This window comes from Schistocerca cancellata, chromosome 4 (genome assembly GCF_023864275.1).
Source record: "Schistocerca cancellata isolate TAMUIC-IGC-003103 chromosome 4, iqSchCanc2.1, whole genome shotgun sequence".
Lineage (NCBI taxonomy): Eukaryota > Metazoa > Arthropoda > Insecta > Orthoptera > Acrididae > Schistocerca > Schistocerca cancellata.
Genome location: NC_064629.1, coordinates 302,749,423 through 302,767,759, shown reverse-complemented (window position 1 = coordinate 302,767,759; position 18,337 = coordinate 302,749,423). Strand labels below are relative to the sequence as shown.

Here is an 18,337-nt window from a genome sequence, read left to right as displayed (position 1 = left end):
TGGATGAACCTGGCACAGCTTCTCCAATACCGCTACCATTACCAATGCAGCCACACTGGAGCCATCTCCTCCATCTCAACCACCAACTGTGGGGGCACCACCACCACCAAGCCCTGGACCTGATGTGGATATGGAGCTCGCACTGACTTCACACATCCCGCCATATGGGTTGACATAAGAAGGCGGACTGCGACGCTGCCTATGCCCTGAGTACTTCTGACAATATGCCCCAGTATCAGCACATCATCTCAGTCAGAGCCTCACAGAGGAAGATGCCATGGACATCTCACAAATCTGAGCTGTTCCCCAAGGGAAGAGGGATGAAGTAATGTGCACACACTTAAAAGCCATGTGTGGTAGCAGAGTGTTGTCATCTGTGAGAGTGCATCACAAAAGAGCAATCCTGGGAACTTCAGATAGAGCCTGCTATGGGCCAGTGCCTATTTAAACCCTGCCATGCTATGCTCAACCTCAGTTATCATGTTATTACTGCTTGCATGCATTTGTCTTATCTTATTGTGTTCATTTTATGTTATTGTGATCGGCATACATGCCACAGTCTAATAAAGTTGTACTAATATTCTTGTTTATGTTGTGTGTCCAAGTTATGACATTTGCATCACTGATGAGTGGTTTTGATATTCATGCTCACTCTGCATTTTCCTGCTCATGGATTTCCGTGTATGTTGTTTTGTTGTTGACAGGATTCGTGTTTTGCAGTGACTTTTGCAGCTGTTGTGATCTCATTTTTTGTCATAGTCATCTTCAGTGACTCTCATGATCACTCAACATGCACTTTTGTCCACATTGTTACTTAGCAGTTGATGTTTTTCCACTTGTTTGTATGTGGAATAAATCTTTGATGTAGTGCCTCTTGAAACAGCAAACACTTCAGCTACCCAGCTACCCTCTTTATGGAAGCACCTACCATACAAGCACCAACAATTTTTCCACATTCAAGTTCATTTAGCTCTGACATAATGCACTCACAGCTATGCAATACACTTTTCTGACCATGACTGGCACTGACATGTGCAGTGTATTGGGCATTGCACAGGAGCCATACATGATCAAATACAATAGCACCAGCATCTGCACTTATGTTCAAATCATATATTGCTCATAGAGTTTCAATATTTTTGTTCAACTCCTATATACTGCAGTCTCATTGATTTTTGGCTTCAAAAGCCATTTATTTATGACTCTGTTAGGAATGCTTTCAATGGCTACTGACTGTTTATTTTTATTTCGTTCATAGCTTTCGCTGTTTCCAGTCTGGGTACATAGGTAACAAACCCTGAATGGTGTTTTTGTTTTTCCAATTAGTTGCATGTTTTTGTTGAAACGTTCATGCGTATTGTATACAATGCAAGAAAATTCTAACAAATTAGTTGAAGCTCTGTGATCCAGAAGTAGTTGAACAGCTTTACGTATTTGTATAAAAGGTCTTTCACAAGAAAGAAACTCCTTTCATCTTTGAATCACTGCCATCACACACAAAAAAACTTACGAAAATGATCAGGTTTGTATAAAATACTTCTAGAAAATAAGATGTGATTGGCAGGAAACGCTATAATATTTCTACAAAAATAGCAAGGCTATCCTTGAGAGTTTCTTTGTGGCACACATTTTAACAAAGGAAAGCCACTGCTCAGAAACTGGCATTCCCCCCACCCTCACCCCTCCCCAAAGAATTTCATCTTACATATATGAATTAGTCAAGTCATTTGACTCTGCCCCCTACTGACAGGCATGCATTCCTAAGATGCGTTACTGCTGTTGATGCACTAATTCCACAAAATTTACACATTAATTTAAGATGTATTACATATGACCATTATTTTTTCTCTTTACAATACAAGATATTTGTCGGTGAAATGCTTTTGAAAACTTTGTTGCTGACTTTTCATTGAAGAAATGCAGAATTTTCATAAAATATGAAAATGCTTTTGAAAAACAGATTCCAGCAACTTTGATTCAGTGTTGAGATATAATAATAAATGGTATTGTTTGTTTATCTTTTTTGTAGTTATGGGCTTAACTCTGGATATGGATCAGCAATTGGTGTTTTGGATAGTGAGAAGCTATGAAGGTTCAAAATTGTTTCAAGCTCCAATGGAAAGTGATGTAAGGACTAATATTGATAGCTTGGAAATTGTGACATCAGAGTTACAACATCCAAATATGCAGGGTAAGTAAAAATTTATTTGTTCAAAAGACGTACAAAGTATCTTACAAAATGTTAGTTGTAGGGTAGTTTTTGTGTTACCTTGATGACACCATTGAACCACATTGCTATAACTACCTCCACATTTGATGCAGTGAAATAAAGCGTACTGTCTACATCAAATGTCCTGAACTGATATGGTAGAAATTTGAGGTATACTTCTACATCTACATACATACTCTACAAACTAGTATACGGTGCATGGTGAAGGGTACCTTGTATCATTAGTAGTCACTTCCTCTCCTGTTCCACTCACAAAGAGAGTGAAAGAAAAACGACTGTCTAAATGTCTCCTTATGAGCCCTAATTTCTTGCATCTCCGTGGTCTTATGCAAACTGTACATTGGTGGCAGTAGAATCATTCTGCAGTCAGCCTCAAATGCCAGTAGTCTAAATCTGCACAATAGTGCCTCACAGAAAGAGCATCATCTTCCTTCCAGGAATTCCAATTTCAGTTCACAAAGCATCGCCATAATACTGTACTGTAACAAATGTAGCGGATTGCCTCTGAATTGCTTCAATGTCATCCTTTAATCTGACCTGGTGTGGATCCCAGACACTCAAACAATACTCAAGAATGGTTCGCATTAGTATTCTATATGCAGTCTCCTTTATGGCTGAGCTACACTTTCCCAAAATTTTCCCAATAAAATGAACTCAAGAATTTGTCTTCTCTACTATGAACCTGACATGCTCATTCCATTTCATATCACTTTGCAGCATTAAGCCTAGATATTTAATTGAAGTGAGTCAGCCTGCACCCTTCTAATGCTGTGATTGAATATTACAGAACTGTTTTTCCTACTCATCCACATTAACTTGCATTTTCCTACATTTAGAGCAAGCTGCCATTCATCACATCAACTAGAAATTTTGTCTAAGTCATCTTGTATATTCCTACAGTCACTCAATGATGACACCTTCCCATACACCACAGTGTCATGAGCACACAGCCGTAAATTGCTGCTCACCCTGTCTGTCATACTTCCTGGCCAGTCCTGGTGATATGCTTGTCTGTGATGAACAGACCTGGTAAACCCTTTTTTATGACATGTCAAGCAGGTCAATAAAGCAGATTGATACTATTCCCACACAACACACCTGCCACACAGGGCAGCCTACATGTCAGGGACTTACAAAACATGAATTTCTGTATCTGTCCTTACATCTCCTCTTGCTCTCCCTCTCTTTACTTTGAAGAAGAGGTCATTAAAGCAGGCTGATACTACTCCCACAACATGCCTCTCATGCAGCACAGCATATATTCCGAGGGCTTGGAAATCCTTTTTTTTCCATGACGTGTAACCTACCTTGCAAAGCATTCTAATAAAGCAGGCCAATACTTCTCCAACACAACATGCCTGTTGTGCTGGACAGCCTATATGTCAGAGGCTGGGAACCCATTTATTGCCATGACATGTATGCTGTCTTGCACAGCAGGTCACTACTATTGCCACACAACATACCTGTCATGTAGGCAGCCTATACGACAAAGGCTTACAAAACACACATGTCTGTATTTCCATAAATATTGGAGCCAGAGCATTATAAACCTCCATATGTTAGTCCTCTCAGGGCAAGAAGCTTTTGTGTCAGATGCGGCCCCCTTCGTTCCAGGGGTCTGGGAGGAGTTCTCACATCTACATATACGTACATACATACATACATACATAAACTCAGTTTTATATGTATATAGGAGCCTTTTCCGCATAGCTTTGCCTGGATACATGAATGTCACATATACTGTACACATATCTTGGCCTGTCTCATCCTCTCCTCTTCTTCTGCCCAGCACCTCCTGGCCTCCCTATCTGTCTATCTCCTCCTCCCTCCTTCTCTGCCTTTAAATCTTCTCCTGCCCCCTCTCTCCGTACCCACCCCCTCCTGCCCCCCCCCCCCACCCGCCACCCTATCCATCCTCTAATGCCCCCTATCTCTCTCTCCATCTCCTCTTCTATCCATCTCAAAACTTCCCGCAGACACACCCATGTGAGCATGTAGACCATACAAAAGAGCTCAATAAAGCAGGCTGGTACTTACTACTCCAACATGACAAGCCTGTTGTGCTAGATAGTCTGCATGCGGGTGGGGGGGGGGGGGGGGCAGCAGGGGGCTGGAAAACCATTTCCTGCCCCTGATATGTAGGCTGCTACACAAAGGAGGCAGCATATTACTACTCCAAGACAGCACATCTGTCGTGCAGGCAGCCTACACAGAAGGGGGCATAAAAACGTTGCATATCTGTATGTTAGAAGTAGAGTGTTATAAACCACCTGTGGATGTCCTTTCGGTGCAAAGAATTTGTGTGCCAAATTTGGTATAGTTCGGTTCAGGGGCCTGGGAGGAGTTCATGGACATACATCCATATTTTCAGCTTTATATGTATTAAGATAGAATATCATTTTCCCTGCAGCTTCGCCCACATATGCATTCAACACATATTGAACACACCTCCTCCTCCTTCCCTTCTCTGTGTCCACATATTCCTCCCTATGTCTGTCCATCTACCCTCCCACCTCTACCTTTCTATCACTTCCTAACCACACTCTCTGTTTCCTCACCTCCTCCAACCATCTCCCTGATCATATCTTCCTCCCCTTCCCTCTGACCATATCCTTGTCCCCCCCTCTTCTCCTCCTCCTCTTCCTTTTCCCTCTGCCCACCACCCCACTACGGCCTCCACCTGCCTCATGCATCTTGCTCTCCTCCCCTCTATCTGTCCATTTCCTTCTCTCCCTTTCTCTGTCCATCCCCCCCCCCCCCCTCTGTATCCATCTCAATCTGTCCCCAGGCATGCTCAATGGCATGTGTTGCCCTCCAACACAATTCAATAAACCAGGCTGACACTATCCCCACAACATGCCTATCATACCAGGTGGGCTTCATATCCGGGGCTTGAAAATTATTTATTTGTTCCTGATGATCAGCTCACCATGCAAATCAGGTGGATAAAGCAGGGTGACACTACTAAAACACACCTGTTATGCAAGGTAGCCTATATATCATGGTCTGGAAAATCATTTATTGTCCCTGACATGGAGGCTGCTCTGGAAATCAGGTTCATTTGACAGGCCAATACTGTTCCCACACAAAATGCCTATTGTGCAGCACATCCTATAAGCCAGAGATGGTAAAAACGTGGTTTTGCCTGTTTCTCCACTATGTTTCTTTGCATTTAGACCCTTATTAACATGTGCATTAGCCTGAATGGAATATACTTTCTGATAGTTAGAAAAAAAGATATTGAAAATGTTGGACACTACTGCTGCAGGATCATCTCTATTCATTTGTTTGTGAGAAGATGCCTCATCAGATGTGAGAGTCACCATTAAAACTTCTCACCATTTTAGAGATATGGTTGCACAAACAATGAGGTGTGCAGTCATTTGCAGAAAATGTTGCCAAGTTTTGACCTTCAGACTTGAGAGAGGAACATAGATCTATCAAACAAATCAGTGCCTCAATTTCAGTTTAGTCTGTACCATTATAATTGGAGAAGGAAGGATTCTGTAATTTATTCCTTCTGGCTTGCAGTTTTGTGTTGGTATGTACTACAATTTCATCCTTCTCAACTTTGAAAACCAAATGCCATATTTTGTATGAGCCTGGATCATTACCTAACTGACTGGCAGGGCCAAACCACAAAGTCAATCTAATTTTTATAATTTTAAGTGATGTCTTAGTACCACAATTGGGCTCACTGGAACTCCAAGTGAAAGAATTCACCTTGTCATCATGAACTGTATCGATTTTGGTGTCATCGTTTCCACTATTCTGAACAGAATAAGCACCACTTTGTTCATTCTCAGATGTGTTGAGAATATCATTCACGTCACTGTCATGGTCTGACTCTGATACATAATCTTCTTCAGGAACATAAGAATCGTATGAATGATAGCCATTATCACTCTCGTTGAACTGCTCTAAAGGCAGTTGCCCCATTCTTTTGCTTCTTTGTGGCCCATGAGGTATCCCCCCACTAGCAGCCATCTAGAAATAATGAGATATTTGAAAAGTAAGGAATATAACACAAATAAAACTTACTCATGGAGAAAAAAATCTTACCTTTACAGTAACATCCACCTGTGAGACAAAGTGGCTGATATGTGTCACAAATAAAACAACACTATCGCAGAAATGAAACAGTGACTATCACTCAATAACAAGTTTAACTCACAGGTGATGTGTATCTGGAGTATCAGATCAAATTAACAATGCGTGGGTGCCAACTGTATGTTGAGAAATTTTATACCTGTCCATGAGACAGATGTTACAAATGGAGAGTTTGTACATTGTCATACTCTCTTTTGTATGTTTTATGTTCTCCTATGGAAGGGGACTGCTGCAATTGTTGGTACTTGTTCCTTTTACTATGTTCTGGCTAGACGTGTCTTTTCATTTTGATCCAATTTTTTTTCTTTTTTCTTTTAAGTGTGGCAGTGTTGCTAGTCGATGTAGGATGTATAATAATGATGTCTTGAGTGTAGTCTAAAGTCAGCATGCTGCAGGGAACTGCGCCCTGCTGGAATACCAGCTTGCAGAACTTTTGTGACAACTAAAAGTCACATGGTTTCAAAATTTGATTCTACCACAGGGATGTCAGTGTTGATTGTTTACAATTAGAAGGCTTTGGAAACAATGCAGACTGATACTTTTCATCATGAAACCATCTGCTTTTGAAGACTGATGCTCCAAAATAAACATTTGGTTTTCATGTTGTGACATCTTTATTTATAAACTTATGTCCAAATAAAACTGTAATTTGTTCTTGATAACTCCTCTATGCCATTCCACACATGGAAAACATTTATTAGCTCCCATGAAAAACTGTAGTGCTGTTTCCAATGACAGAGGAAGAAAAAATACAGATATTTTAAAAAGAAACATGTGGATTTGAACTATGGTGCACCCACATGCAAGTCTAGTGTGCTAACCTCTTTGCCACCTTGCTCAATCACAGGGATCCATTCTTCATGTAGAATATCATCTATGGAAATCAAATACTGTATGCAGGAACTCAGGAAACATCTTACACAACTAATTAACATATCATTCTTGGAATGAATTTTTTCAAACTTCTGAAAGACAGCATTGATAAAATCAGTACATAGAAAGGGATAAGAATACAAAACAGAAAATTATATACCCATAGCTCTTCTGCCAGTCATATAAAAAATATTTCAATGAGCTTGTGCACAGAGACTCATGAAGACTGATGAAATACGAATTATGTCACCAAGAACTAATACAACTTCCAGAAACAGTAATGCACCATAAATCTCATAAAGAATGTCATAAGCAATGAGAAGTAAAGTTATAGGGGTATTTAGGAATCTAAAAAAGGCATTTGACTGGAGATTGGATCATGTTATACCTAACAAACAGGATCCAATAGACAGAAATGATAAAAACAACAGGAGAAAAAAATGATCTGAAGTAAGAATTGTACAGTCCTCTGTCCCACAGGGATCCAAAAGGAAGGAAGGAAGATTAGAGTTGAACGTCCCATCAACAACAGTGTTATTAGAGATGGAGCACAAGCTCAGATTACAAGAAAAGATGGAGAAGCAAATTAGCCATGCTTCATTCAAAGGAACCCTATTAACATTTGCCTGGAGTGATTTAGGGGAATCACGGATCACCTAAATCAGAGTGGCCTTGCTCAATACATGGATTCATTCATCATCATTTGCTTTTCATCATCATCATCATCATTTAAGACTGATTATGCCTTTCAGCATTCAGTCTGGAGCATAGCCCCCCTTATACAGTTCCTCCATGATCCCCTATTCAGTGCTAACATTGGTGCCTCTTCTGATGTTATACCTATTACTTCAAAATCATTCTTAACCGAATCCAGGTACCTTCTCCTCAGTCTGCCCCGACTCCTCCTACCCTCTACTGCTGAATCCATGAGTCTCTTGGGTAACCTTGCTTCTCCCATGCGTGTAACATGACCCCACCATCTAAGCCTGTTCGCCCTGACTGCTACATCTATAGAGTTCATTCCCAGTTTTCCAGTTTTTCTTTGATTTCCTCATTGTGGACACCCTCCTGCCATTGTTCCCATCTACTAGTACCTGCAATCATCCTAGCTACTTTCATATCCGTAACCTCAACCTTATTGATAAGGTAACCTGAATCCACCCAGCTTTCACTCCCATACAACAAAGTTGGTTGAAAGATTGAACGGTGCACAGATAACTTAGTCTTGGTACTGACTTCCTTCTTGCAGAAGAGAGTAGATCGTAGCTGAGCGCTCACTGCATTAGCTTTGCTACACCTCGCTTCCAGTTCTTTCACTATGTTGCCATCCTGTGAGAATATGCATCCTAAGTACTTGAAACCGTCCACCTGTTCTAACTTTGTTCCTCCTATTTGGCACTCAATCCGTTTATATTTCTTTCCCACTGACATTACTTTCGTTTTGGAGATGCTAATCTTCATACCATAGTCCTTACATTTCTGATCTAGCTCTGAAATATCACTTTGCAAACTTTCAATCGAATCTGCCATCACAACTAAGTCATCCGCATATGCAAGACTGCTTATTTTGTGTTCACATATCTTAATCTCACCCAGCCAGTCTATTGTTTTCAACATATGATCCATAAATAATATGAACAACAATGGAGACAGGTTGCAGCCTTGTCTTACCCCTGAAACTACTCTGAACCATGAACTCAATTTACCGTCAACTCTAACTGCTGCCTGACTATCCATGTAAAGACCTTTAATTGCTTGCAAAAGTTTGCCTCCTATTCCATAATCTTGTAGAACAGACAATAACTTCCTCCTAGGAACCCGGTCATATGCCTTTTCTAGATCTATAAAGCATAGATACAATTCCCTGTTCCACTCATAACACTTCTCCATTATTTGCCGTAAGCTAAAGATCTGGTCCTGACAACCTCTAAGAGGCCTAAACCCACACTGATTTTCATCCAATTGGTCCTCAACTAATACTCGCACTTTCCTTTCAACAATACCAGCGAAGATTTTACCCACAACGCTGATTAAAGAGATACCTCTGTAGTTGTTACAATCTTTTCTGTTTCCATGTTTAAAGATTGGTGTGATTACTGCTTTTGTCCAGTTTGATGGAACCTGTCCCGACTCCCAGGCCATTTCAATTATCCTGTGTAGCCATTTAAGACCTGACATTCCACTGTATTTGATGAGTTCCGACTTAATTTCATCCACCCCAGCCGCTTTATTGCACTGCAATCTATTGACCATTTTTTCCACTTCCTCAAATGTGATCCTATTTCCATCATCATTCCTATCCCATTCTACCTCGAAATCTGAAACATTACTGATTGCATTTTCACCTACATTGAGCAACTCTTCAAAATATTCCCTCCATCTGCCCAAGGCATCCACAGGATTCACCAGCAGTTTTCCTGACCTGTCCAAAATACTTGTCATTTCCTTCTTACCTCCCTTTCGAAGACTGCTAATTACACTCCAGAATGGTTTTCCAGCAGCTTGACCCAAAGTCTCCAACCTGTTTCCAAAGTCTTCCCACGATTTCTTCTTCGATGCTGCAATTATCTGTTTGGCTTTGTTTCTTTCTTCAACATAACTTTCTCTGTCTACCTGGGTTCTGGTATGTAGCCATTTTTGATACGCCTTCTTTTTCCTTTTACAGGCTGCCTTGACTGTATCATTCCACCAAGCTGTTTGCTTCATCCTACTTTTACACACTACTGTTCCAAGACATTCTTTAGCCACTTCTAGTACTGTGTCCCTGTACCTTGTCCATTCCTTTTCCAATGACTGTAATTGACTACATTCAACTAACTGGTACCTTTCTGAGATCGCTGTTATGTACTTGTGCCTGATTTCCTTATCATGAAGTTTCTCCACTCTTATCCTCCTACATATGGACCTGACCTCCTGCACTTTCGGCCTCACAATCCCAATTTCACTGCAGATTAAATAATGATCAGTGTCATCAAAGAATCCCCTGAATACACGTGTGTCCCTCACAGCCTTTCTGAATTCCTGATCTGTTATTATATAGTCAATGACAGATCTGGTTCCCCTGCATTCCCAAGTATACCGGTGAATGTTCTTATGTTTAAAAAAGGAGTTTGTGATTCATTTTATTAAAAAAATCACATTTCAAACATTATTAATCATTTTATTAACTAAAGGGAACACTTTTTTAGCCTTGTTTCATGCACTTTATTGTTACTTTATGACCTAGGTTTTGGTTTATAAGCCTGTTTCTGGTACACAGCTGATCCCAAAAATGAGAACCAAGCAAAGATAAACATGTAAACTTCTTAATTATCAGTTCTTGACTTCAACATTCATAGAGTATATATTGCAATGAATGTGGAGCAATCGGTACCCCAGATAAAATCATCTGGGAGTGTGATGTTAGGCAAGATGTTACAGACCAGGACAGGAACGCATTTGGAAATGCAACAGTCTATAATATGATAAGAAATGAGTAACTGTGGCATAAGCTGATGTCACTTATAGCTATCATCTACTGTAAGGCATGTGGCATGTGGCAGTGACTACAAGTAGCTGTGTAAAGTGATAAGTGATATAAGTGATACCGAGACCTTAGGGAGATAAAGTGATACCGAGACCTTTGGGAGATAGACCCCCACCATGGGTGCAAGCACAGATAGGTTGCAAAAATTGGCCAGTTAAAAAATAATGATAATAACAACAACAATAATAATAATAATTTAAGAATTAACTGGGTGAGGCAGGTGAGTTCTCCTGCCCCACATGTTTCTACCTTCTGCCCATGAGAAGAGGCCTTTCCTTCGGCATGAGACCGAAAATTCATGCTGTTGTCACAGTGTCATTTCGTTCAAGTAGCACATAAAGAAATGACTAGTACAGAACATACTTCACATGGGTTATATGTCAACAGTCCACTTAGTTCATACAAATGCTGGCTACGCAGCTAGCTCATGTTCAACAATGGAATTTTTGCTGCTACTTCACTACTGTATTATAGGGTCTCAAACGTTGTTTGCCAAATCTTGGAGCAGATAATATGCTGTTTATCTGATGGCTTGCTATTTTTGGCAATATCTGCCAACTGAGGACTGGAGTGAAATTGTTTAAGCTAGACTTCTTTAAAATATTTGATTGAATAATAAGTGAAATGGAACAGATCTCACATACTACATGCCATTTCATCTCACTTTAATCTTCTGTCAGAAAAGCATTCAATGAGAGCTCTTTATCTTATTTTGAAAAATATACAGCAGATTTTGATGCAGAATAAAACAGAAATATTAGTTAATGAAATAGTTGCTTTCAAATTCCAGTAGAGAGAGCTGATGAAGAGCACTGATGCATTTGGATATTTTGATTTCTTTCTTTCTTTCTTTCTTTCTCTGTCTCTTTTTTTAGGTATGGGCTACAAAGGGTTACAAAATGCTTATCCAAACATTGAAATAGCTTTGGAGATATTTATGACAATTTCAATGCATTTTCAGCAAATGAGAGATCAATTAAAAAAAACTATCCAGATTGTCAAATCTGGCTATCTTGTCAGTATAATACAACACAGCTGCTAAACTTGATTTCAGTGACATTATCAGTGAGTTTGTTGCACTCAAAGCAAGGAAATTGAAAGTAAAATTATAATAAGTACACAGTTATTGGAAAGGAATGTGTTCTCAACATTTAATTTAGCCATTTTTCTTTTATTTCCTATTAATGATTCATACATTGTTAATAATTTAATGTGAGAAAATAAAACCTCTTCTCTATTATACACAATGATAAAATCGATGTACAGTAGCTGTCACAAACAATAAGACATAGACTTTATTTTACTGCCAATTCTTTTAGTAGGTTTGTACAATTTCTAATTTATTTACTACAATGATACATTTAATTTGTTGTGTACAATGTTTTTGTCTGTATCACTCATTTAAGTAATATTTTTGAATAATGCTTCATTTTTATTCAACCTACCATAGAAATTGCAAAATTTCCTATATCTGCGTAGAAAAAATTGCAGAAAGATAGCGTTCTGGGTGGTATCATAGGATACTACTTTTCTTCATTGTGTGAAGTGCACTGTTTTACATTTCTGAACATTTAAAGCAAATTGCCAGTCTTTGCATCACTTTGAAATATTATCAAGATCTGACTGAATATTGATGCAGCTTCTTTCAGACAGTACTTTATTACAGATAACTGCATCATCTGCGAAAAATCTGAGGTTGCTGTTAATATTGTCCACAAATTAATTGACATACAACACCAACAGCAAGGATCTCAACATGCTATGCTGGGGCACAACTGAAGTTATTTCTACATCTCACAGTAACTCTCAATCCAAGATAACTTTCTATGTCCTCCCTACCAAAAAATCCTCAGTCAAGTCACAAATTTCTCTTGGTACCCTATATGATCGTACTTTTGATAGTACATATAAATGTGGTTCTGAGTCAAATGCATTTTGGAAATCAAGAAATACTGCATCTACCGACAGCCTTGAAAAAAGTGTGAGTTGGGTTTCACATAATGGATGTTTTGGGAACCCATGCTGGTTGGAATGGAGGAGGTAGATATGTCATTATATTTGAGCTCAGAATACATTCTAAGATTCTATTATAAATTGATGTCAAGTATATAGGACAGAAGTTTTGTGGATTACTTCTACTACTCTTCTTGTAAACAGGTATGATGTGCTTTCTTCCAACAACAGGGCATGGTTTCTTGTTCAAGGGTTCTACAATATCGAGGCGTGTTTTTTAAGTAAGTACCATTTTGAAATTAAAAAAAGACATGCTAAGATATCTCAATAATTTTATTTTTACATGAAAGCCTGTACCTTAATCTATTCACTGACGCCATTACAGTCTGATTCTTCCTTGTTTACATTGTGTAATGAGTGTTTAAGATGCCTCCGATAATCGTGAGTCTCGCCAACTGTGAAGTACGGGCTGTCATAAGATTTGTTAGTGGTAAAGGCCTAAAAGCGATCGATATTCATCATGAGATCTATGCAGTTTACAGAGAAAACATTATGAGTGATGGAATGGTAAGAAAGTGGGTGAGAGCATTTAAAGATGGCCACACAAATGTGCATGATGAACAATGGAGTGGGCATTCTTCGGTCATTAATGAAAGTTTGGTGCAGGAAGTGGCCAATAAGGTGAGAGGAAACAGATGTTTTATGATTTCCTCCTTGCAGGATAACTTTCCTAATGTTTCTCATAGTGTTTTGTTTGGAATTGTGACCAAGCACTTGAATTACCGAAAATTGTGCGCACGTTGGGTACCGAAAATGTTGACGGATGTGACCAAAAGTTTAGACAGTGCATTGACTTTCCTTGAGTGGTACCACAATGACGGTGATGATTTCTTAAGCCAAATGTTATGGGCGATGAAACATGGATGGCCTGCGTCACACCAGAATCAAAGCAACAGTCCATGGAAGTTGAGAAAGGGCATCGTTTTGCTGCAAGACAATGGCCGTCAGCATGTGGCGAATCAGACCAAAGATCTCATCACATCTTTTCGATGGAAACTCTAGATTATCGTCCATACAGCCCTGGTCTTGTGCCCAGTGACTACCATCTGTTCCTGCACTTGAAGAAACACCTGGGCGGTCAGCATCTTCAAGATGATGATGAAGTCAAAACAGTGATGATGCAGTGGTTAACAAGTCAGGCAGCAGACTTCTATGAGGAGGGTATTCAAAAACTTGTACAACATTATGACAAGTGCCTCAATATTGATAGAAATTATGTAGAAAAGTAGATTAAGGTACAGACTTTCATGTAAAAATAAAATTATTGAGATATCATAGTACGTCTTTTTTTAGTTTCAAAATGGTACTTACTTAAAAAACACGCCTCATATTATAGTTAAAAGAGGGGCCAACTCACCCTCAAATTCAGTTTGGAATCTGATAGGTATTTCATCCAGTTCTGGAGCTTTGTTCAATTTTAATGATTTTAGCTGTTTGGGATTTCCTTTGTAAAGAAACATTTGAAACCAGATTTAAGCACTTCTGCTTGTGCTTTGCTACTCTCAGTTTCAGTTCCTGTCTCATCCGTAAGTGATTGGCCACCAATATTGGTGCCTTTACATATGACCAGAATTTCTGTGGGCTTTGTGAAAGATCATTTGACAATATTCTGCTGCAGTAGTCATTGATGGCTTCATGCATTGCTCTCTTGACAGCCAAATGTGTTTCATTCAACATATTTGTAACAATAGCCCTATGTATTGTTTTACACCCATTATGCAGTAGTCTGTTTGTTTAGAAATATCTTTGCAGTGGTTGTATAGCATGGAAGGTCCCTCCCATTATGGGTATATATCTAGCAGTGCATGGTCAACCATTCCTCTAAACGTGACTCGTAGTTCATCTACATGTTCCTGTCCTGTGATAAAAGTTGCAAGTTCGTCATTGAGATATGACAGTACTGCTTTTTTATCTAGTTTACTGAAAATATGTATCTTTCTACTTGTTTTAGTTGCCCTTCATACTTCCGTAATCATTGTTGCCTTAACTGTCTGCTGTGTGCTGATACCGTTTTTGATGTGGATGCCCTCAAAAAGGCCAGATCTATTTGTTGCCATTAGATATAATGTATTTACATCATGAATGGGGTCCGAACTATCTGTTCTATGTAGTTTTCAGAGAAGTCATTTCGTAATGTTTCATAGGATTCCTAGTTATGCCCACAACTAAGAAACTGTAATTTTCACAGTTGATTGTTGGATTTGATTTGATTTGATTTATTTTGTGTTCCATAGGTCCAACTGTGTTGGGTTCACAAGGACATGGAACAAGTCAGTTTTTTACAAATACAACATGATAATCTTATAGCATATACAGACATTTGAGTACATAATTATATAAAAATGTATACAGTAAATTCTTTGAGCAGCAGTACAGTAAAAAGAAAATACATATTTTCTTAGCATCATTAAAGCACTACAGAAAACAGGTACAGAGCACACACAGGTACAGAGCTCAAGTTAAATAACATTCTTAGTTGCATTATGTCAACTTGTATTATATAATATTAAAATTTTACAATTTATTTAGTTAAAAATTCATCTAGACTGTAAAAAGCTTTTTCTAGCAGAAATATTTTTAGTGCTTTCTTAAATTACCCTTGTTATGAATCTCTGTCTTTATTTCTGGAGGAAGAGCATTGAAGAGTTTTGTTCCAGTGTAGTGGAAACCCTTTTTTGCCAAGCTCAAATTTCTATGCTCGCTGTGTATGTCATTCTTCCTCGGTGTGTTATGCACATGAATTACTGTTTGGTTGAAATATCTCTATATTTTTACAAACATAACATATGAGAGAAAAAATATATTGGCATGTAGTTGTGTATATTTTAAGTTTTCGAAAGCTATTTCTACACGAGTCTCTTGGACATAACCAACATATAATTCTTAAAGCTTGCTTCTGTGCAATGAACACTTTCCTTGCTAATGGCTGGTTGCCCCAAAAAATAATGCTGTAATCGAGTGAGTGAAAATATCCATAGTATGCCACTTTTGCAGTGTTAGGTTCAACACATGTAGTGACAAACCGTAAAGCATATATAGCAAAGATAAGTCTCTTACACATATCTATAATATGTGAAGACCAGTTCATTTTCTTGTCAATGCGCACTCCAAGAAATTTTGATGTTTCAATTCTTTCTATTGGCTGATTACCACATGTCACACTTATGTCTGCCTGGAACTGAATAAAGCTGGTCTTACTGGAATTTCATGAGAGATCATTCAGCTTGAAGCAATTAACCACATCTGAAAGCATGTGATTAATGAGTTCCTCAAGATTACTATCTGTTCTACTGCTCATAAAAATTGTGGTATCATCAGCAAATAATGTAATTTACACGGCAGCCTTGTACATGATGGTAGATCATTTATAAAAATCAGGAATAATAGTGGCCCAAGAATTGAGCCCTGAGGCACTCCATATGTACTGGAACTCCATTCAGAATGTGAGGAAACATCACATACTCCACCTGAGCTATTCAAGACAACTTTTTGTTTTCTGTGTTGGAGGTACGACTGTAGCCAGTTGCCTGCAACACCACTTATTCCTACTAATTTTGCTTTTCACAAGAGAATCTGGTGATCAACACAGTCAAATGCTTTGGATAAATCACAGAAGACACCAAGTGCTAGCATTTTTTCATTAAAGGTTTCTAGGACTTCATTTGCAAGTGCATAGACTGCATCTTCTGTTGAACGGCCCTTTTGAAAGCCAATTTGACTCTTGCTGAGAACTCCATTCTTCATGAGATGTTCAGTAATTCTTACATGTATTAGCTTTTCTAGAATTTTGGAGAAAGCTGTCAGCAAAGAGATACGTTGATAGTCGATAGTTAGTTAGTTCAGCTTTATTGCCCTTTTTGTACAGGGCTACACAATGGCATACTTAAGTCTACTAGGAACAACACCTTTCTGATTAAAGTCTCCAGCGATGATTACACTATGATTGTGGAGCTTAATTACAAGTGATCTGAGATTTTCTGTAACTTTTTGGTTACATCAGGAAGTGACTGTGGTGGTTAATAGAAGGTCCAATTACTGTTTATGCCCATCTTGATACTGGCTCTTACCCAACCAATCTTTATCTTTTCTTAGTTCTCATCTTTGGGGTCAGTTGTATACTACAAACTGGGTTTATAACCCAAAACATAGGTTGTACAGTAAACAAGGTTAAAAAGGGTTTCCTTTAGTTGTACAATGTACTATGTTTCTCCAAGAACCGACTATTAAATCAATGAAAATTACTTATTATGGCAATATAGTTACTTATCCAGATGACACAAATCTACTGGTTATGGATAAAGATACAGAAAATCTACAAATAAAAGCAACTTAGAAGTATATAATGCTGTCCGAAGATATACTGAATCAGATTGCATAACAACATTGCCAAACCACTTTGTCTAAATTTCAAACCAAAAAACCAACACAATGAAGATATCAACATTGTATAGATGAGTGTAAATTGGGATAAGCACATAGAATATGTTGGTGGTAAAATCAGCTCAAAACTATGTGTGCTGCACTAACACATTTACCTAAGAAACACGGGTATTCTGATAATGAAATACTATGCTTCAACCCATTCAATATTAAGTCATGGCATATTTTATTGGGGAGGCACCTCCGAAACAAAGATTACTAAAGTATACAAATCACAAAAAAGAGCAATGAGAATGACAGTCAACCTTAAATGCAGCGAATTATATAGGCCAGCATTTGAAGCTCTTAAGATACTAACAATACGCAGCATATTCCTGTATGAACTCCTATGCTGTGCAGAATTCAGGTATGCTCCTGATACTCAAGAGAACTAACACACCTTCCCATATGAACTCCTATGTTAGACAAAACCTAAATATGCTTCCAATACTCAAGATAACAAACTGCAACACCACAACACAACCATGACAGAAGGAAACAGAAGCTCTTCATGAGCGCATACACAATAACATTAAATACATATCAAAGTCTGCATATGCAGAACTGAAATCTTCAGAAAAACCCCCTTCAACTTGAGAGAGATAAACAATAAAAAATATTTCAAAAATCTCTCAAAACCTTTTTTTTAATAGAAAACTGTTACCATAGTATTAAAGATTCTATGTGCACTACATTAAGATAAATTTCAGTACAATTACTGTAGCAAATAGAGATGTAACTGACACATGGAAATATGTATAACATAAGTGATCTAAACAAAATTGTATTTTAATATCAAATATTATTGTAAAAAATCATGATTTGTTAAATGCTAGATAGTGAACAATGTATATTTATTAGTCCATATATGTAAGTATATTTTGTCTGTGGATCCAATAAATAAATAAATAAATAAAATCTGCAATAACCACTCGCAGCAAAAATACTGATGAATCCATCCTTGTTCTGATGTTGATTCAGAGCAATACAATTGACACCAAGAGTAGTAATGTCATTTTGCATACTAAGGTAATATTAACACAGAAATGTTCATTGATGACATAGTATTTCTCCAGATGGTGGACATAAATGACTAGGAATCAGAACGCATTTGACATTAAGTGAGAACTTCCTCTTGCATCATTGTCTGTTACAGGCCTCCAGAG

At 38.2% G+C, this 18,337-nt stretch overlaps 1 protein-coding gene across 1 annotated transcript in view; it reads left to right on the top strand.

Moving 5' to 3' along the window:
• Positions 1 to 18,337, top strand: part of LOC126183191 (proto-oncogene tyrosine-protein kinase ROS) — a 597,756-nt gene that overhangs the window by 447,012 nt on the left and 132,407 nt on the right. The window contains exon 15 of the mRNA XM_049924934.1: positions 2,030 to 2,191. Within this exon, the coding sequence (XP_049780891.1) occupies positions 2,030 to 2,191 (162 nt within the window). The remainder of the gene's footprint in view (positions 1 to 2,029; positions 2,192 to 18,337) is intronic.